Source organism: Pinus tabuliformis, chromosome J, assembly GCF_031772625.1.
Source record: "Pinus tabuliformis cultivar Carrire ecotype Pingquan chromosome J, CPIR1, whole genome shotgun sequence".
NCBI classification, from domain to species: domain Eukaryota; kingdom Viridiplantae; phylum Streptophyta; class Pinopsida; order Pinales; family Pinaceae; genus Pinus; species Pinus tabuliformis.
This window is the reverse complement of record NC_142295.1, coordinates 1076564268-1076586243: the sequence shown is the minus strand read 5'-3', so window position 1 is coordinate 1076586243 and position 21976 is coordinate 1076564268. Positions and strand designations below refer to the sequence as shown.

At 41.4% G+C, this 21976-nt stretch overlaps 1 protein-coding gene across 1 annotated transcript in view; it reads left to right on the top strand.

Moving 5' to 3' along the window:
* Positions 1 to 21976, top strand: part of LOC149230682 (D-lactate dehydrogenase [cytochrome], mitochondrial-like) — a 223632-nt gene that overhangs the window by 14563 nt on the left and 187093 nt on the right. The window contains exon 3 of the mRNA XM_089381384.1: positions 1575 to 1675. Coding sequence (XP_089237510.1) covers positions 1575 to 1675 — 101 coding nt within the window. The remainder of the gene's footprint in view (positions 1 to 1574; positions 1676 to 21976) is intronic.

The window sequence follows — 21976 nt, the reverse complement described above, 5'->3', positions numbered from 1 at the left end:
GATCCGCTCCTTTCATGAGCAGAAATTCGAGGCTATCTCTAAGTTGTGATCTGACCTTAATCCTTGGAACACCATATTGCTATCCAAAGAATTGCTCTGCTCTTCAAACTCTAGCGCAAGCCTTTTGCTTGATCTGCGATGTCCATCAACTGGTCAATCTGGTGTTGGCCTTTATACTGATCTCTGCTCTTATACCATGTTAAATTTCCATGAAAATATGCAACTACTTAGTGAATTACTAAAAACTGAAATCTAGTTAACTTTCACCAAGATACAGAGCTTCTTAACAACTTATAAACAATGAAATGAAAACACAGAGATAAAAACGCATGCACAAATTGACAAACTTGTTTTGTTAGGAAACCCGAGGCAAAACCTGCTTGCTTGATGTGGCTATTTTATTGATTGTTCTTGAGCACTTGGATCTATTACAAAGCAATCTGTCTCTTTGAGAATGTTCTGCTTCTCACACAATTCTCAGTTGACACAATTGATCTCGGCTGTCCTTGATCTTGCTTGATCTCGACCGTCTAGCACACAATTGTTCCTTTGCTGTCTCCTTGACTTGCTCTGCAAAACCTACTCTCTTCTGCTTGATCTCTGCGCACTAAAGGCTCCTTAATCTTTGCACACTAGGTCCCTATTTTCTAGCGCACAACAACCCCTATTCTCTGGCACTGATCAACTCCTATTACATAAGGGAAATCCCTATTTCCTTGCGCACTTCCTGCCCCCTATTTCTTAGGACCCAACTCCTCTTCTTTGCACACAACCAACTCCTAAATCCTAGCGCACTTGTTTCTCCAGTTTCTTAGGACACAATTCTTGCGCTCTTCACAATCAAGGCTCTCTCACAAACTTGCTAGCTCTTTCTTGTCACAAACCTTTGTGTAGAAAACAATGAATTCTTTGTCCCTCCATCCTCCTCTTTATAGGCCCAATTTGAACATGTGAGGAGACCCAGTTATAATTTAGAACTCGAGTTCTGATTGATGAGTTAACTGAGAGTGATACTCTTTCTCTCTCCAATCAACACTGGAGTTCTTAACTCGTCCTTCCTTCAATCAAGATTGAAGGCTAACTCGCTCTAACTGAACTGTTAACTGCCACCTTGTTCTGTAGTCAAACTAATGAAGACTCCTATGTAACTGAAGCTTCAACTCTACGCATGTTAACTTGATGATTATTTCGGTAAATTGGAAATAACTTATCCTAACTTAAGTCTAACTCATGAGGACAATTCGAGGTCTTCACTAGCTAAGGCACAAGTCAAAAGACCTTGACCGCTACATTTTCAACACTCAAACCAAGGTCAAGTATCCTCCCAAACTAAGCCATCCACATGTTTGAGAAGCATCACCAAGTGGCTAGGAGACATAACACTCTCCTAGTAAGGTGAGAACATTTTTGGAGTAACCCCAAAGGCTAATAGTTGATTAGAACAAATTTTCTCTAAATTTAGGATACATAGTTATTTAGAGACAATAACATCTCTATCTTTTGGGCATGAAGTTAAATGGTTTGATTCTATACGACTATGGAATTAATTTATGGTTGTGTGCTTGTTTGTGCAGGATAGAGTCATATTGGATTATGATGACAGATACTTTCATGGAAAGCCTCAACATAGCTTCCATACTGTTGTAAATATCCCTGATGTTGTTGTTTGTCCCATGTAAGACTTGGTTCTCTAATTCTGTAATTTTTTAATTTCTGTATTTCTTAATATGTGCAATTCTTCCTTGTTAATCTTTTCCTTCATTGTGTTAATAATGCTTATGAATTAGCTTTCGTGTGATTTTGTAAAGTTTTGATGACAAATTATAGATTATTTCAACGATGCACTGTTTAGAGCTATTTCTAAAACTGGTTTTGGGAGGTTTAAGCCCAATGTGGAAGCAAAATGATTCACAATAATATGGTGTCATAATGCCTCAAACAGGTTTTTGATGGTTTGTCATACATAGTTTTAGGTCCAAAGCATTTGAATACTATAGTGCAGAAGCATTCTCCCTGAGGTTAAAGATTAAAGTATGTCCTTTCCTTGGTTATAGTTAGTGAAGAGAAAGGATATTATGAACATTGAAAATGTTTAAATGTCTTCATCCTATTCAAAATTTGGTATGCCAGTTTGTCAAAATGATGTCCTTCTGAGAGCAATGAGATTTTCTTTATTTTCTTAGCTTGAGATTAATTTGCCTTTAGAAAAACTTGGCATTGTTTTGGTGTGTATATAGTGGATGAATTAAGAAATTTTCATTAATATTAGTAGGATATAACATTTCATCTTATATATGGAAAAGGAAAATGAAAGTTCCGTAACTACATGATTGCAGTATATTAGATGCCTATGTTTACTATTAAAAGTTAAAAAAGTATAAACCAATCCTAGTATTTAAACCCCCAGTCTAACCTTTATGAAGCAACATTTGAGAAAAATGATATTCATGCTTTTTCAGTTTTTTAAAGGAAATTTTAGGGAATCTAAAACATAAGATCTGAAAAGTTATTGTTTACTTGTCTATTTTGCGTTAGTGTTATTATTATGCATATAATTGTGTGACTTGGTGGGGAAGAATTTTAAAAGCTGTTGTGTAAGATAAAACAAGACAAGAGAAGATAATTATATTAATGTCCAACAGATGACCACAATGTAGTTCAGTGGGACTATTGAGTACAATGATGTCGATATAAAGTAGGTACCAAAATGTCTCCTATATAAAGAGAAAGAAAGTAAAGTAAAGCTTGAGGTCTATGCTAAACATGGAAAAAGCTTGATGTTGAGTGCAGGCAACCAAAGTGGGAGGGGAATGTATAGAGGGAGAGGATCTAAGAACTAGATCATTGTCCATTAGATCTCTCCTAATATCTAAGGCCGAATGAAGAAAATTTAGGATAGAATGTTGTCTTGAAGAAGCACTAGGGGAAGATTTAGACTATCCTCTCTGCTATTGCCTAGAATAGGTAATCCGTCATTGATGTCTAGGTGATCTTGTTTTCCTTCTAATAAGGGATGTTGAAGGATTAACTCCTACTTGTGAATCATGAATAATATGATGGATTTGTAAGAATGTAGACCAAGCATAGAAGTCTACCGAAGAATCAAAGATGAATAAGAAACAAGAGAGGTTAGGGATGAAGATTAGTTGAGAAATTCATGGAGAGATGATTGTGGAGATAGTTATGCATTTGGTTGAACTAGATATTTAATTATGACGTAGCTATTATATGTAGAAAATTGATTGTAGGCCCAACTCAGTTTCAAGTTTTTGTGAAATCACAAAAGTTTAATGCCCAACCCAACATGTTTTATTTTGCTGTTATAAACATGAATATTTTCAAAACAAGAAAGACATGAATCTACTCTACCTTTTCACTTTTTCTGAGAATAAATGCAACAGTCACACAAATTTTTATATAGTTGATTTTTGGTCCAATGACCTTGGAAAAACCCCGAACGGAAAACCATTGAGAGAGAGATATTTTGTTTTAGATCAGAGAATTTATTACAACATTAAATAACAACAGACAGTCAACTTATCTCCCTGATTTCATGCTCAGAACTCCTTGGGAAATGTGCTGTAGCTGTTCCTCAGCAGCTCCTTGATTTCTGTGCACTGACAGATCTTGTTTTTTGTGCCTAGGTTCACTTAGAAATTAGTATCTCAGACACCTCGAAATTTGTGCCATCTGCATGAATTTCCTTGCTAAATTTCTCCCTCGAAATTTGCAGTCCCTGAAAGATTGTGCTGGTCTCTGACAACAATAAATGTGGCCTGATAGCCCTTGGGAATTGGCCCGTCTACCTCAGAAATCACACCTTGACAGCCTGCAATAAATGCTGACAGGCTCCTCTTTTTTTGTGCCTATTCCTTGCCTTGGAAATTGTGCATGTAGGTGCTCCTTTGCTGTTCTCCTGCTGTACTCTCCTTTCTCTGCTGTACTTTTCCTCTCAAATTCCTTCTCCTTTTCGCCAAATCTCATGAAGAGAGTGTGCAAATGGTCCCTTTTCCCCTTTCCTTTTTCCTTTTTGTTCTCTCATTATGAGGAGAGACCTAACCCTAAGATCTAATGGATGATATTAGATCTTAGCCATTTAGATCAAGGGTGGGCATTTAATTCCTCATTAATCCATAAGTCACTTTATCCCAAGTCCCCTTTTCATTAATTAACTAAAAAAGTACTTTATGACTTTATAACTTATAAAGTCACTTTATGACTTTGTCTCTCCTAAAGTCTCATTAACTTCATTTCTCATAAAGTTATATCAAGGTGGTCACATTAGGACACTCTTTCCTAGGCTAGACACCAAGCCTTAGGAACACTTGTCCTTGGTACCCATTTTCTAATACTCCCTCTTATTGAGGAAAGTGTTTCTCACCACTCCCATCTTGTCTCTAAAATAGACATGCTTGCCTCTTGGCAAGGACTTTGTGAAAAAATCAATCACCTGCTCATCAGTAGATAAATACCCAAGTTGTATTGCCCCTCTCTGAATATAGTCACAGATGAAGTGGTACCTGATCCCTATGTTTTTTGACCTGTCATGAAACACTGGATTCTTCATGAGTTTTATGCAACTCTGATTATCACAGTAGATCACTATGGGCCTCAACACCTGACCAAATAAGTCCACCAACATCTTGTGAAGCCAAATGGCCTCACAGTTGGGCTGACTAGCTACCATATACTTTGCCTTAGCAGAACTCAATGCTACTAACCATTGTTTCAGGCTAAACCATGACACTAATGCTGAACCCGACCTGAAACAACACTTGGAATTGCTCTTCCTGTCACCAACACATCCTACCCAATCTGAGTTTGTGTAGCCAGTCAATCTACTCCATTCCTGTAATATACCAAATTATAAATTTCCAGGGTTTTACCAAAAATACGTTAAGCCATAAAGTTTCTTCTTGAACCCACGCAAAATAGCGCACTCGCATTATAAAATTTGTAGCACAATGAGTAAAATTTGCAGTAAAACTAGAAATGCTACAATAACATGGAAAATGGGAATAAATCAACTTTATTATACACTGGGCAATTTACATATAATCCTGCTGTGGAAGATAGTTGCAATGTCGACCATCAGAAGATATGCTATGATGCATGATTGGGCCTCCAAAATGAACTGCGACTGATAAGCACTATGCAAACCTGCTCTCCAAAACTCCATTGAAGCACCATGAAATTTCTGGGTGAAATCTCCTTAAGAGCATTGCAATAGCAATCTCGAGGGTTTCTGTCCCGGGGCTACAGAAGCTAGGAATTATGTTCTCCAAACCTCATCAAACAGAATATACCAACGATACAAGATATCCCAAATAGTTAGCTCTCCCTCCTTTTAAATATTGGATGGAACTCTCTCTGGCCTTCTAGAAGCATTTAATTTTTATTCTAGACGCCTCTCCCTTTTTCTTTATTTTAAGTGACTCTTATTTTCTAAGTCACTTTTCCCCTTTTTAATGTCACTTTTAATCCATGAAAATGGTAAATTCGCCTTCATGGTTTCTTTGGTCATCGAACACTATCCCATTTTGTAGATCTCCACATTCTGGTTCCAACGAGCTATTACACGAAGATGTCTCTCCAAATATCCCACTCCCAACAACATCTTTAGTGCATACAATTAAAATATATTGAAAATAACTCTGTTTTACGTGAGTCGTCATAAGGCAACGAGACCATGAATGAACTGTGCGGAACTGCACCCAATGGTGAAATACAATAGGCGAGCTCCACTGGCCCCCATAAAGCTCCTCCAAAATCCTTCGGTCCTCAGATGATGCAATATTGCTCCTGTAAACTGGCTGCCACCAACTTCGGAAGTCCATCCTGACTGCATCATAAGGGAAACTAAAAATGGGGATATTACAATGCCCTTGAACATAGTCCAGACCATAATCCATTGTCCCTTGCAGATATCGAAGCACATGTTTTGCAACCATCCAATGCACTCTCCTAGGCTCCACCAAAAACTGACTAAGGGTCTTGACTGCAAAACAAATGTTTAGCCTAGTGTTGACTAGATACATCAATGAGCCTATCAACTAACCATACATCATGGGATCGACCAACTCAGACTCAGAAGGAGTGTGAAGCTTCTTCCAGTTGGTAATCATAGGCATGGACATGGGCCTATAGTCCTCCATATGAAATCTCATCAAAATGTTTGCTACATACTTGCCCTGTCCCAGAAAGATATGGCCCTCCTTGCTAGTTTCTGTAGCATTGGATGTGTTTTAGTCACGAAATTTTGTGGAGAGGTTAGAATACATAAGATCTCCAAAACCTAGAAATCGTTTCTGGAAATTCCACCTAGAGATGACTTAATTAGATTATTAACCAATTTTTTAATATTTCCTAAGTCCAAACTTAGGAAAACTGGTTAATTGATCAGAATTAATTAAGTCAAGGTGAGAATTTTCTAAAAACTCACACGGACCGATCCATAAATGATCTAAGCCATCGATTAAGATTTAATTTTGGCCGTTGGAGTCCCAACCGGAAGATATAAGAAGGGATCGATGTGGCGATGGAGAATACACTTGAGTAGTTCGATTTCCTTGGCAGATCGATTTCCAGAGAGTAGCAACAGTTGCCGGAGAGCCAGAGATCGAAGCAGAGACAGTGAGGGGCAGAGACAGTGATCCGTGGGGAGTTTTCCAGATCCAGAGAGGCAACAACAAGAAGGCCGAATTATTCCCAGTGAAGCAGCGTAGAGGACTGCATAGTTGTTTCAAAAGAGCAATTCGATTTGGCTGGAGGAAAAATCGATTCAACTTCTAGAGGCCGGGAAAGTCTTCCAGAGGGCCGAAGAGTCAATTTCCTCTGCAAAGACGACTTCATCAGAGGTAGTTCAGAGGCTAGACGTCATAGGGCGTGTGCAAGCACCGAGCAGAGGCTGACGTAGAGTGTCCAAGAGGACGAGTTTTCTGAAGGAAAGTTGTGTTGGGGTTGGTTGTGGAAGAAGGGTAATTCCCTTAGATAATTTTGGCCAGATTTTCTTGCTATTTGGATTGCTAGTTGGGAATCCATATATTGTACTTAGATTTCACTGCTTCTTAATAATAAAAACCCTCAACTGCTGCATCGATTTTCCCAATTTGGGTTTTTCCGGGGACAATTGTCCAAAAATAATAGTCTTATTTTTATTGTGTGTGTATGCTAGAATTTTCTCAGTTTCCAGTGTTATTTTTCTTCCACAGTTTATTTGTGAAAATTGCAATAGAGAATTATTCGTTGTTTGTGTGGGCAAATAGATTGTTAAATTAAAATTGACAATTAGGAAGAATAATTTCCAGTTGTTGCAATATATGAAATTTTCACATGGTATCAGAGGGTGAGTGATCAGTTGGGAAGCTCAGAAGCGAAGGAAAGAATTTCACTGCTCAGAGGGAGCAGCATGCTAGAGGCAACACAATGCTCAGATAGGTAGGCCAAATTTGTAATGTCCTCAAATTTTGGATTACTAGGTAAGGTCGTTACGAAGGTTTTTCAGAGCTTGTGTTAGCCTGGTCATAGAGCAGGATTACTCCATTGGTGGGCCCAGAGGATTTTAGAGGAGTTTTATGGGTCCAACTGGGATCGCTTACCATATTTCATCATTGAGATCAATTCTGTATGGTTTGCTCTTGGTTCCGTTGCATTCCGACGATTTTCGTAAAATGGTGTTAATAACAGGGATATTTCAATTATTTATGCTTAAGATGTTGTTTCAGGATGATTACTCGGAGAAACACCTTAGTGTAATAATTCGTTGGAATCAGGGTGAAAAGATCTATAGCGCTGAATGATAAAAGGGGGCTTTGGGTGGCCAGTGCGACCACATAGACAAATTAAGCATTTTCCAGCATTAAAAGTGACTTTAATTAGTTTATAAAAGTCATTTTATTAAATAAAGAAAGGAAAAGTGCTTTTAAATATTTAATTGGAGGGAAAAGGTAAGTGAGTTATAAAAAAAACAAAAAGAAAAGAAAGAAGGGGAAGGTGAAGGTGAAAAGACAACCCTAAACTCATTAAATAAGGAAAATGAGGAGATTCTCCTCATTCATGCATTGTGTGTGAGTTTGGGAATAGAGCTCTTGGAGAGAGTTTGAAGGAGAAGTTGAGGGTTTGGAACTCTAGCTGCCATAGCAGGCTTTGGTGTTGCAACAAGACATCCTAGTTTGGTATTTGTGAGTGAAATCACTCAGATTTCACTGTTGGAATACAAAGGAGAAAAATATTTTATAGAGATTTGGACCAAAAGAAGTGTTATCAGTTGCATCTCTGATTTATTGTTCTCCATTTACCATCTTTCAGGTTGAAGTTGAATGTGTGGGAGCCAAAGGCCCAAGCTAGGGTTAAAGTAATTCATTGTTGGGGAGAGAACACAAGTCCCTACCATTCTGCTGATCGAATCTTGAGAATAGAGGTTGTATTGTTGTGAAAAAGAGACAAGGATGAGTTCTGGTCACTAATGGCACAATTTCCTCTTTTTACAGTGGTCCAAGTTTCACATTGAAGAGTAGATCGAGTATTTAGTGGGAGGCACTCATCCTTCTTGTTGTTGGACAAGATTATCTTGCTTTCTGGGCCGTGTGTTAGTGGCTGGGTTGTGCATGGTACTTGGAGGAGCTCAAACACAGTTACAGTCCAGACATATCCTTTCCTAGCCGAGCGTGAGGCTGAATATATTATTCAACTGAGCCTGTGTATTTATTTTCTTGCTGGCTGTGGGTTCTGAAGGTTAGAGTAATGGGTGACAAGTCACTCCTGAACACTTTTTCATTGCTGTAGATTCATTCTGGGCTGTGTGCTACCCCAAATACTAGTTTTGCATGGGATTCTAAGGCTATCACTAAGTGTGGACCCGCATATTAATTCATTGGACAATGTACACTTTAAACTGCTGCTGGAACAATGCTTCAAAGGAACCGTTATTGAAGTCTGTACATTTACTAAATCGCTGCCACTAAAAATCATGTCCTATACTTCTTATTTGTTCACTGCATATTCAGATTTAAAGGAGAACATTTATTTTATGGGTTATGTTGTTATGTATCATTAATGTCTTAATTTCTGAATTGATATAAGAGATGTATGTCTGTTCTTTTGGAGTTGTTGGTACATATGAAGCATTAAATGTATTATCCAACAAATAAAAATTACAGTGAACACCTACAGCAGAGTGTAGACAACATGTTTGAAGAAATTCATCACTGAAAAATCAAACCAAAACTCAGAAATTTTTAAGAAAAACAAGTAGTGTTACAATTTGGTATCTTATAGAATTGATGGGGCAGGAATTCGATTTTTTAGTTGTAGGGTTGCAGAAAAGTTGAGTTGGTCGGGTTAGTGATTCCAACAAGCAGAGAGGGCAGCAAAAACTCAGATTTTCGCTGAGCAGATTCCTTGGTTGGACGTAGAGGGTTTTGCAGCAGTTTGCAGTAGCAGAACTGACGTCGGGTGGAAGAGAAAAACACACACCGAGGGAAAATTTCTCTCAGAGGATCCTAGAGTTTTAGAGATCTAATTTTTCCAATTGCAGATTGGCAGTAGTTGTGAGCAGATCTTCTCACTCCATAAGGGAGTGCGAATAGTAGAGCAACATCCAAGCAGAGGGAAAGAGGGAGATTTTCGGGTTATTTGCTCCGGTTTTGAGTTTCCAGATTTTGCAGCTTTATAGGGATGGCCGTACGAGAATGCCAAAGGAGGCTGTGCGAGTTAGCCAGAATGCAGATCTGGGCAACAGATTGACTTCCAGTGGCTGGAGGCAGATGCCGGAGGAAGTATGAGTTGTCTAGTGTGAGTTGCAAAGAAAGGAAGGGTCCCTGTTAGGAACTAGGCTTGAAAGGAGATAGTGGGGCACTAAATCCAGGAGGAGGAGTATGAGACTCCAGTGTGCCAGATGAGCAGGGTCCAACACAATTGCAACAAGGGGATCAGTTAGATTAGTTCAAGATTGTTGGAGCAGGACCATCACCTTTGCTAGAGGAGCCCACAATATCATAGTAGTAGGTTCAGTGTCAGCAGACGTAGCCAGTCATTCAAATGACAGCTGCCGGTAGTCAGTACCCGAGAGACAGTTGCAGAACTAGTTGCAATGACACAGGTTGCGTGAATTGCCTAGTTGCAGTGTGCAGGTGCAGTTCCAACCAGGAGATTCCCAAAGTAGAACTATGTAGCCCAGTTTCCAGTGCAAGTTGCCAAGAGGGAGCAGAGAGATTTCCCATATGGAGATTGAGACTCAGAGGGAGCAACCCTATGGAAGCTAGTGCTTCATGATCTGAGAGATCAGACTCATTACTGCCATAGTTGCTGCAGCAGTGCAACGGTAGCAGCAATAGTATGAGTACATCAAAGTCCCAGAGTTGCAGGATTGGGCAGGGTCCTTAAGGAGTCCACCACATGGATCATCACCTGGCCACGACGGCCCACAGTATTTGGTAGCAGGATGGATCAGTGTCAGAGATGCAGTCAGTACCAGAGTGACAGTTGTAGACTAGTAGCAGTTAGATGCTGAGGAGCGCAATGCAGTGTTAACAACAGAGAAAGTGGCTCAGTGCAGAGTTGGAAGTAGCGCAAATTCTTCAGTGATAGTGCAAAGGCTAGTAGCAGTTAGGACTCAGGAGACAGATGCATCATACTGAACACAATTGATTCAGTATTTTGGATGCTTCCCAATTGTAGTAGTTGCAGTTGCAACAACAATAGATGAGAGGTTGTTGTAGTGCAAATGCAAAGTTGGCAGCGATATGGCAGTGTCAGTAGCAGCACAGATGCAACATTAGAGTTGCGCAGTGGTCGGTGGGCAGTATGGCCAGAGATCAACAGCGTGACAGGAGGTGATACAGAGATAGGGTGTTGTGACAGGATGTGCAACACTAGAGAGAACACAGTGCTCGCTAAGAGGGAGTGTTAGTTTCTGTAGCATTGGATGTGTTCTAGCCACGAAATTTGGTGGAGAGGCTAGAATACTGTTGATTTGTGGTAGCATCGGATGTGCTCTAGCCATGAAAATTGGTGGAGAGACTAAAGCACATGAGATCTCCAAGACCCATAAATGGTTTGGGGAAATTCCACTCGGTTAGAGAGATATTAAAATAATTAAGATTTTTAATGGAGTTTCTAAGTCTAAACTTAGGAAATTAAAATATTAATGGGTATTAATATAAAACTGGGTGAAAATGTTCTAAATGACATGAATCAAGCCAAATCTAATCTTAGTCGTTGATTAGAGACTTAATCTCGGTCGTTGAAGACTCAACAGAAAAAGTATAAGAGGAGGCTTGAGGGTTAGTTGGAGATACACCAAGATTAATCAGTCAGTTTGATTTTTTGGAGCGGGGTTTGCTGAGAAAATTCGAACAAGTGATCTGTTGCAGCGAGGGACAGTGAGTACATAGCAGAGAGGCAGGGATAGTGCGAGAGGGTTAGCGTAATGACTGAAGAGGCTGACGCAGAGGCAGCCAGAGCTACGCAGAGGCAGTAGGAGCCACGCAGAGGCAGCTAGAGACTGCGCAAAGGCTGAGGGGCCTGCGTGGGTGACGCAAAAGGCCAGAGAGTTGACGCAGAGAGACAAAAAGCTGACGCAGAGGGTTCTAGAGCTATGCTGAGGCTAGCAGGGTTGACGCGGAGCCTTGGAGAAGCACTGGAAGGATTTTCGTGGGGCAGAGTTGCTGAATATCTGTCTCCGAGAAGAGGTATCACTGTTGTGTAAAAATCTTTGTTGGGTGAGCCAGTTTGGCACCCTAGTTGTACTCAAGAAATCTGCATAATAATAAAACCCTCAGAACTACTGCATCGGTTTTCCCGCTTTGGGTTTTTCCGGGGACGATTGTCCAAAAATAACGGTGTCCCTTGTGTGTTTGTCTAGTATTTCAGTTGCTAATCTATATATGAGTTAAGACTGCATTTGCGTTTATTTTCAATATTTATAGGTATAAATAACTTGTTAATGCAATAAACAAGTAGGTGAAATAAACCAATTAATGCAGTAGGAATTTCTGATGTGTCAGACTTAGAAATTTCAACAAATACATGAGATCTCCAAAATCCAGAATCGTTTTTGGAAATTCCACCTAAAGGTGACTTAATTAGATTATTAACCAATTTTTTAATATTTCGTAAGTCCAAACTTAGGAAAACTGGTTAACTAATCAAAATTAATTAAGTCAAGCTGAGCATTTTCTAGAAACTCACACGGATCGATCCAGAAATGATCTGAGCCATCGATTAAGATTTAATCTTGATTGTTGGAGTCCCAACAGGAAGATATAAGAAGGGAACAATGTGGTGATGGAGAATACATTGAAGCAGTTAGATTTCCTTTGCATATCGATTTCCAAAGAGAAACCGTAGTTGCCGGAGAGCTAGAGATCGAAGCAGAGACAGTGAGGGGTAGAGATAGTGACCGAGAGGAAGTTTTTCCAGATTCAGAGAGGCAACAACAAGAAGGCTGAATTATTCCCAGTGAAGCAGTGCAAAGGATTGCGTAGTTGCTTCACAAGAGCAATTCGATTTTGCAAGAGGAAAGATCGATTCAGCTTCAAGAGGCCGGGAAAGTCTTCCAGAGGGCCGCAAATCAGTTTCCTCCGCAGAGACAGGCGAAATGACTTCATTAGAGGTAGTTCAGAGACTAGTCGTCATAGGGCCTATGCCAGCGCTGCGGAGAGGCTGACACATAGGGTCTAGGAGGATGAGTTTTCTGAAGGATAGTTGTGCCGGGTTTGCTTGGGAAGAAGGGTAATTCCCTTAGATAATTTTGGCCCGATTTTCTTGCTGTTTGGATTGCCAATTGGGCATCCATAGATTGTACTTAGATTTCACCGCTGCTTAATAATAAAAACCCTCAGCTGCTGCACCGATTTTCCCAAGTTGGGTTTTTCCGGGGACAATTGTCCAAAAACAGTGGTGTCATTTTTATTTTGTCTGTGCTAGAATTTTCTCACTTTCCAGTGTTATTTTTCTTCTGCAGTTTATTTGTGAAAATTATAGTAGAGAATTATTCGTTGTTTGTGTGGGCAAATACATTGCTAAATTAAATTAACAATTAGAAGAATAATTTCCAGTTGCTGCAATAGATGAAATTTTCACATGGTATTAGAGTGTGAGTGATCAACCGGGAAGCTTAGAAGCGAAGGAAATAATTTCGCTGCTTAGAGGGAGCAATAGGCCAAAATTCTTAGAGGCAGCATAATGCTCAGACAGGCAGGCCGAATTGTTGGGGCAGGAATTCGATTTTTCAGTTGCAGGGTTGCAGAAAAGTCGAGTTGCTCGGGTTAGTGATTCCAATAGGTAGAGGGAGTAGTAGCAACTCAGATTTTCGCTGAGCAGATTCCTTGGATGGACGCAGAGGGTTTTGTAGTAGCAGAATCAATGTTGGGTGGAAGAGAAAAGCACACACCGAGGGAAAATTTCTCTCAGGGGATCTTGAGTTTTAGATATCTAATTTTTCCAATTGCAGATTCACAGTAGTTGTGAGGAGATCTTCTCACTCCAGAATGTAGTGAGAATAGCAGAGCAACATTCAAGTAGAGGGAAAGAGGGAGATTTTCGGGTTTATTTTCTCCAGTATTGAGTTACCAAATTTTGCAGCTTTTCAGGGATGGCCGTACGAGAATGCCAGAGGAGGCTGTGTGAGTTAGTCAGAATGCAGATCTGGGCAACAAATCGACTTCTAGTTGCGGAAGGAAGTGCGAGTGGCAAAGAAAGGAATGGTCCCAGCTAGGGACTAGGCTTGAAAGGAGATAATGGGGCACCAGATCCAGGAGGAGGAGTATGAGACTCCATTGTGCCAGATGGGCAGGGTCCAGCACAGTTGCAACAAGGAGATCAGTCAGATTAGTTCCAGATTGTTGCAGCGGGACCAACATCTTTGCTACAGGAGCCTAGAATATCATAGTTGTAGGTTTAGTGTTAGCAGGCATAGTTAGTCATTCAAATGACAACTGCATAGCTAGTTGCAGTCAATACTTGGGAGACAGTTGCATAACTAGTTGCAGTGACAGAGGTAGCGTGAATTGCCTAGTTGCAGTATGCAGGTGCAGTTCCAGCCAGGAGATTCCCAGCGCAAAACTATGCAGTCCGTTTTCCGGTGCAAGTTGCTAGGAGGGAGCAGAGAGATTTCCCATAGGGAGATCAAGACTCAGAGGGAGTCTAGCTTCAGAGGGAGCAACCCTATGGAAGCTAGTGCTTTAAGATTTGAGAGATCAGACTCATTATTGCAGTAGTTGCAGCAATAGTGAAGAGGTAGCAACAACACTATCAATAGATCAAAGTCCAAGAGTTGCAGGATTGGGTAGGGTCCTTGAGGAGTCCACCTCATGGATCATCCCCTGGCTATGGGGGCCCAAAGTATTTAGTAGCAGGATGGATCAGTGTCAGAGATGCAGTCAGTAACAGAGTGATAGTTGCAGACTAGTAGTAGTTAGATGCTGAGGAGCACAGTGCAGTGTTAACAACAGAGAAGGTGGCTCAATGCAGAGTTGGGAGCAACACAGATTCTTTAGTGACAATGCAGAGGCTAGTAGCAGTGAGGACTCAGGAGAGAGATGCATCATATTGAACACAGTTGATTCAATATTTTGGATGCTTCCTTGTTGTAGCAACGACAAATGAGAGGTAGTTGCAGTGCAAATGCAGAGTTGGCAGCAGTATGGCAGTGTCTGCAGCAACACAAATGCGACATCAAAGTTGCACAGTGGTTGGTGGGAAGTATGTCCAGACATCAGCAACGTGACAGGAGGTGATACAGAGACAGGGTGTTGTGGTAGGATGTGCAGCACCAGAGAGAACACGATCCTCGCTAAGCGGTAGTGTTAGTTTCTATAGCATCGGATGTGTTCTAGCCACCGAATTTGGTGGAGAGGCTAGAATACATGAGATCTCCAAAAAGCAGAAATCGTTTTTGGAAATTCCACCTAGAGATGACTTAATTAGATTATTAACCAATTTTTTAGTATTTCCTAAGTACAAAGTTAGGAAAACTGGTTAATTAATCAAAATTAATTAAGTCAAGGTGAGAATTCTCTAGAAACTCACACGGATCGATCCAGAAATGATCTGAGCCATCGATTAAGATTTAATCTTGGTTGTTGGAGTCCCAACAGGAAGATATAAGAAGGGATCGATGTGGTGATGGAGAATACACTTGAGCAGTTCGATTTCCTTGGCAGATCAATTTCCAGAGAGCAGCAACAGTTGCTGGAGAGCCAGAGATCGAAGCAAAGACAGGGAGGGGCAAGGATAGTGATCTGGAGGAAGTTTTCCAAATCTGGAGAGGCAGCAGCAAGAAGGCCAAATTATTCCCAGTGAAGCAACGCAGAGGAATGCATAGTTGCTTTAGAAGAACAATTCGATTTGGCTGGAGGAAAAATCAATTCAACTTCCAGAGGCCAGGAAAGTCTTCCAGAGTGCCGGAGAATCAGTTTCCTCCGCAGAGACAGGCATAATGATTTCATCAGAGGCAGTTGAGAGGCTAGACATCATAGGGCCTATGCAAGCACTATGCAGAGGGTGACGCAGAGGGTCTAGGTGGACGAGTTTTCTGAAGGAAAGTTGTGCTGGGGTTGCTTGTGGAAGAAGCGTAATTCCCTTAGACCCTCCAGAGGGCTGCAATGGTATATGTAGGGTGTGTGTAGAGAGCCATGGGCCTCCACAAAAACATACAACATTCCATGGATCCCCAAAGTCATTCAGAGATTGCTCGTGGTTCACCTATTGGACGAGGAAGATGCACTTGGTTCACTATGCCCAACCGGTCCCACAGTTACATCATGCACTTGGTCGATGACCTAGGACCTATATGATGATGTGGCATCGTTTATACCATCATTTGAGCCCTTGCAAATGGCCTACCGACATCTTCAATTTGTTTGGAGACCCATGAGGACGCTTGTGTAACCCCACACCCATTTGAGAGCACCACAGCTTTATTAGTTGAAGAACAAGGGACCAACCCCTTGTCCACTACTTTTGGGAGTCCTATTTCACATTATGGCACCTATGGACTTCATTAGGCCTCCTCTAAGGCCCAATGACATGTATTATTGATCATTCGACCTCTTGAGAGGCTTACTCTTTTGATTTTGAGCTCGTTTGGGGGGCTTGTCACAAAAAGCATTGTTATTATGCACATTATTTTATTCTAGGGGCATTTTTGGTCCAAATTAGGCCATTCGAATCCCTTAGAGGATTGTATAAATCAATGTTGCATGGCTCGTACTCGTATAAGACTTGTCACGGCATTGACTCGTCGACTCGTGTAAGACTTGGGAATGATCCTTATAAGACTCGTATAAGATTCGTCAAAATACAAAAAAAAAACTTAAAATATGGTAAATTTTAAGCACAAAAAAGAAACTAATGACAATTCCATTCCTTATAAGTTATAAAAATCACAATATATGCAATAATTGTTAAGTTTAGGTATGTTCTACGTCGAGAGCAAATTTTTACTTCAATTTTCCATATTAGCTCAATATCAATTATAGAGTAGCAATCACATTTAGCATGATAGTAAAAATGCAGATAGAACATAAACATAAATCGCAGAAAACAAGCCAAGACAAGAGGACACAAGATGTGGCGCCAACTAGGGACAAACCCCAATGTGGGAAAACCCTTGATCAATTCTTCTTATGTTCTTTTATAGTTCAGCAGAGGGAGAGAGATAGTACATATACATCAAAAGTCAACATTTTGACTTATCAAAATAAGAGCAAAGATCTTCTCTATGAAGATAACACATGAGGTAGATGATCTGAACTCAGGTGAAGGCATACTGCTTCAACTCATCCTTCAAGGTGACTCCATCACCATGTTGCACCCATCACTGTGCTGCACCTCATCATCATGCTCCACCCGACACCGTGCTACACTCAATTAGTGAGCTGCTCCCATCACTGAGCAGTACTTCATCATAATGTTGTACCCATCATCAACACGCTGCTGCTATACATCCATGCCCATCATCACCATGTTGTACCATTGTGCTGCACCATATTGCATCCATGCTGCACCCATCCTCACCGTCACCTATATGCTGCATATTGTTACTGTGTACTATGCTGCACCATCACACACTCACTGCATATTAGCCTTAGCTGCTTGCTGTGGCTTACAACCTAGCAGAGCAGCTAGGCTATAGTAGCAGACTCCTATAGGTCCCATTCATCCAGTGATTCATTCATCCTTCAAACAACAACCCCATAGCTTCTTCTTATAGGATACTGATGCCTAGGATATCATACCAAAACATAACCATGCTGTCTCCAACAACAAGTGGCTAGATGACTGTGCAAGACTTCTTTCAGGACAACAACCAACTGCTTGTGACCTTCCTCCTGTAAACAACGTGTAAGGTCTACCTCGAACAATCCTCCTCAACTGCAGATTGAGGCCTTTAATGATTGCGTCCTAGTGCCTATTTAAATGCTGTTGTTTGGAGCCTCCTTGAGCTGCCTATACCACCCTCCTTAACTGTGGCTTAGATTCTTTCATGGACTGTGTATGCATCTCTTTCTTGATTGCGTTAGGGCTTGTCAAGGGCCTCCCCTTGCTGCATCTAAACCCTTTATGAATGCGGCCTAGGACAGCGTATTATTGTTGTATATAAGTGTCCCTTCTTGCTGCCTTAAGTGTTGCGGCTAGGAGACTGTGTTTACTTCCTTACTGCGGCTAGGGTAGGATAGATCCTCCATGACAGCGTTTAGCATTAGGATCTCTTCATGATAGCGTTTAGCATTAGGATGACAAATTTTAGCATCAGGACTTCATGACAACGTTTAACATCTATGCTTCATGACTGCGTTTCAATTAGAACAACAGTTAGGGCATATTCTTAACTGTAAGTAGGGCTTCTTCATTTCAACGTTTAGGGTTTATTTCCATGCCAGCATAGGTGTTTCTCCATGATAACAATAAGGCTTCTTCCATGGCTGCATTAGGTTTCTCCATTAGGGCAGCGTAGAGCCTTGTCCATGACAACATAGAACCTTCTCCATCACAGCTTCTAGGGCATCTCCTATTAGGGCAGCGTATCACCTAGGGCACAACCTCTAGATATCATCTTCATCAAACCCAAAACAAAATGAAGAGAGATCACAAGAGTGTGTGTCCATATGACTAGCAAGCCACCTCTTTTTATACTAAAACGTTGAGCACACGGGGCAATTTGGTTGCTTGCTAACCTTGATGAATTGTCCCATAACACAAATAAATTCATATCTCCATGAATACATGTCGGAATTAGATGATCTTTAGATCAATCCTACACCTCTCGATGAGAGGAATCCAAGAAAAATATGAGCTGCCATAAATAAGATGACCCACATGGAGTTTGGCCCTAGTTGCCAATTTTAACATTCCCTCTCAACTAGGGAGAACTCCATTTGCTAATCCATTTGCCAAACTGTACTATCTCTGTCATCAGTGCCCTGCACCGCTGAACTATGAAGAAGAAGAAATGATCGAGAATGTATCATACCATCCTCTACTGACCCGAAGTTAGTCCCATATAAAAGAGAGTGTGTCATACCACTCTTACTAATCCGAAATCAGTTCCAAAAGAGAGTGAGTTATATCACTCTTACTGACCCGAAGTCAGTTCCAATTGATCCCAGATCAATATCATCCTAGCATAGGGAGTACAGTCGTAACACGATGCGTCCATCGGTACTACTATGGTCCCTATTCTTATTTCCCTACTCATTGGCCATATGAGAGGTACTTCCCATGAGTCCCAGACTGCATCAGTAGCATGTCTCAGCAGGAGAAGGATGAACCACTCATCCTACCTACATGTCGCCAGGGGTATCCCAGGGGAAGGCTGAACGACTCACCCAATGACTGTGTCTCAGCAGGAAGAGGATGAACCACTCATCTTGCCTACATAGCAGACCATTAGGGGAAGGCTGAACCACTCACCCTATGGTTGTTCATTGCTCCAAGATGTACCCCCAAGCCCCCCGGAGCTCCCAGAGCTCAATGTCCATATCATACAGGACCCTCAGGAGAGAATCTCTCCACGACTCCTAATCGTTCTCAGAAAGTCAAGAATTTGACCTTTCCCAAGGGCTTCGATAGACTATTGGCGACCTGCACATCAGTCCTAATGCGATGGAGCCTTCTTGCTCCTCGATGTACCATATCCCAGATAAAGTGGTACCTGATGTCTATATGCTTGGAGCGATCATAGAACACGGGATTCATCAACAATCGAATCCCCCTCTAGTTGTCACAAAAGATCACGATGGTACCCAGTATGTTTCCAAACAGCTCACTGAAGAGCTTCCTCAACTAGGAAGCTTCACACAAGGTCATACTCGTAACTATGTATTCAGCCTCAGCGTGCTCAAAGCAACCGACTTCTGTTTCCTGCTCATCCAGGATATCAAAGCGGAACCCAAAGAGAACCAACACTCAGAAGTGCTCTTGCGATCCTCCATACTGCCTGCCCAGTCAGCATTCGAATAATCATGCAGCTTCATATTTTCGGCTGTGTATCTCAATCCATGAGAGATTGTGCCCTGAAGATATCTCAGGAGATTCTTGGCACCAATCCAGTGAGGCTCAACCATATATGAGCTCAACATGCTGACTGCAAAACATATATCCGGACGAGAGTTCACCAAGAACATCAATGCTAGAATGAGTTTATGAAACTCAGAGGCATTTCCCAAATCAGGTCCGACATCACTACCACATAACTTCTGAAAGTTAAGCTCCATCGAGGTAGTCGCGGGCTTGCAATTTACCATTCCAAATCCAGAATCCAACTCCCTCTTACATTTGCAAATGAGAGGGTCTGCACTTGTCAGAAAGAGGTCGTCCTCATAAGGTTCCAGTATGAGAGGTCTATCATCCACCACCTTCAAGTAATGGTTTGGATCGGCTTCACTCCTAGTGAATCTCAGCTTCATCAGACAGCTATCAATCCTCTCATATCAAGCCCGGGGTGTTTGCTCTAAAACATAGAGAGCTTTCTTCCACCTGCATACTTGAGATTCCCAATCATGAATCTCAAACCCCTCAGGTTGTTCCACATCTAAGGTCTTGCTACATGAGGGGAATGGTCCCCTTGTAAGTTTTCCTTTGGTACATCTCGGACATGTACCTTCATGCTCTTCTTGAATTCAGGCATCCCTGTCACCATCTGACTCACATCGGGTAGGGCCCCATAATAAGTAGACCTTTGGTGCTATAGAAGAGATGTGTCAACTGACATGGTCCCCAATGGACTTCCTACAACTTGATACAAATTGCCAACCCTGAACCCAAGAGTAAAAGCATCTTGAAAATTCCTTTTTCAAACACGTACCTATCCATTGATGAATGCCTCCTTGTAACCTTTGTCTTCCATTGCTGAAATGGACACCATGTTCTTCTTGAGATCAGGTGCATAAAGAACTTCTTGTAAATGAATCGTGTTACCCTCATTCAATTGAGGGGTAACATTCCCTACACCCTTTCTGGGATAGGTGGCATTGACTCCAAGTATAATCTCCACGATTGTTTCCTTCTCTATCAAATTAGAGAGAGCTTCCTTCTATCTGATGAAGTGTCTTGAAGCACTACTATCAATAAGCCAGATTCCCAGAGTCTGGAGGACAAGTAGTGGAGAGGGCCAACATAAGATAGTACTTCTTTAGCTTATCAGAAACAACATTTGATTCTACATGCTTGGAGTTCCTTGCTTTCTTTGAAGAGTCGGCCATTTCGTGCATTCCTTTTTGCCATTGTACCTGTCATTCCTTTGATCATTGAAGATGCCCCTGGAATGATTGTTATCATCATCAAGTGATGTGTCCCTTCTATTCAAACACTCCCTCACATAATGGCCAAACTTATTGCAAGCAAGGCATCTGCCTTTCCTTCCACCCTTAGATCTAGACTTCCCATTGAAGTGATCTTTAGGTAGGCCATCAGATGCTTCCGCTGCGCCACTCGGATAATATTCTCTGCTTCGACTTCACCCTTGGTGAATTTGAAGAGGGATGAGGAACCCATTGATTTTGTCCTTTCCAACTGTCTTTGGTGATTTCTCTTTCACTCTTGCTTGGACTTTGTCTTCACCTCAGCTTTGATACCATGTTAAGTTTAGGTATGTTCTATGCTGAGAGCAAATTTACTTCAATTTTCCATATTAGCTCAATATCAATTCCAGATTAGCAATCACATTTAGCATGATAGTAAAAATGCATATAGAACATAAATATAAATTGCAGAAAACAAGTCAAGACAAGAGGACACAAATTGTGGCACCAACCGGGACAAACCCCAGTGTGGGGAAACCCTTGATCAATTCTTCTTATGTTCTTCAATAGTTCAGCAGAGAGAGAGAGAGATAGTACATATACATTAGAAGTCAACATTTTGACTTATCAAAATAAGAACAGAGATCTTCTCTATGAAGATAACACATGCAGTAGATGATCTGAACTCAGGTGAAGGCATACTGCTTCAACTCATCCTTCAAGGTGACTCCATCACCATGCTGCACCCATCACTATGCTGCACCCATCATTGTGCTGCACCTCATCATCATGCTCCACCCGACACTGTGCTGCACTCAATCAGTGAGCTGCTCTCATCACTATGCTGCTCCCATCACTGAGCAATACCTCATCATCATGTTGTACCCATCATCAACAAGCTGCTGCAATGCATCGTGCTGCTGCTATACATCCATGCCCATCATCACCATGCTGTACCATTGTGCTGCACCATACTGCGTCCATGTTGCACCCATCCTCACCGTCACCTGTATGCTGCATATTGTTACTGTGCACTATGCTGCACCATCACACACTCACTGCATACCAGCCTTAGCTGCTTGCTATGGCTTACAACCTAGTAGAGCAGCTAGGCTATAGTAGCAGACTCCTTCAACAGGTCCCATTCATGCAGTGATCCATTCATCCTTCAAACAACAACCCCATAGCTTCTTCTTATAGGATACTTATGCCTAGGATATCATACCAAAACA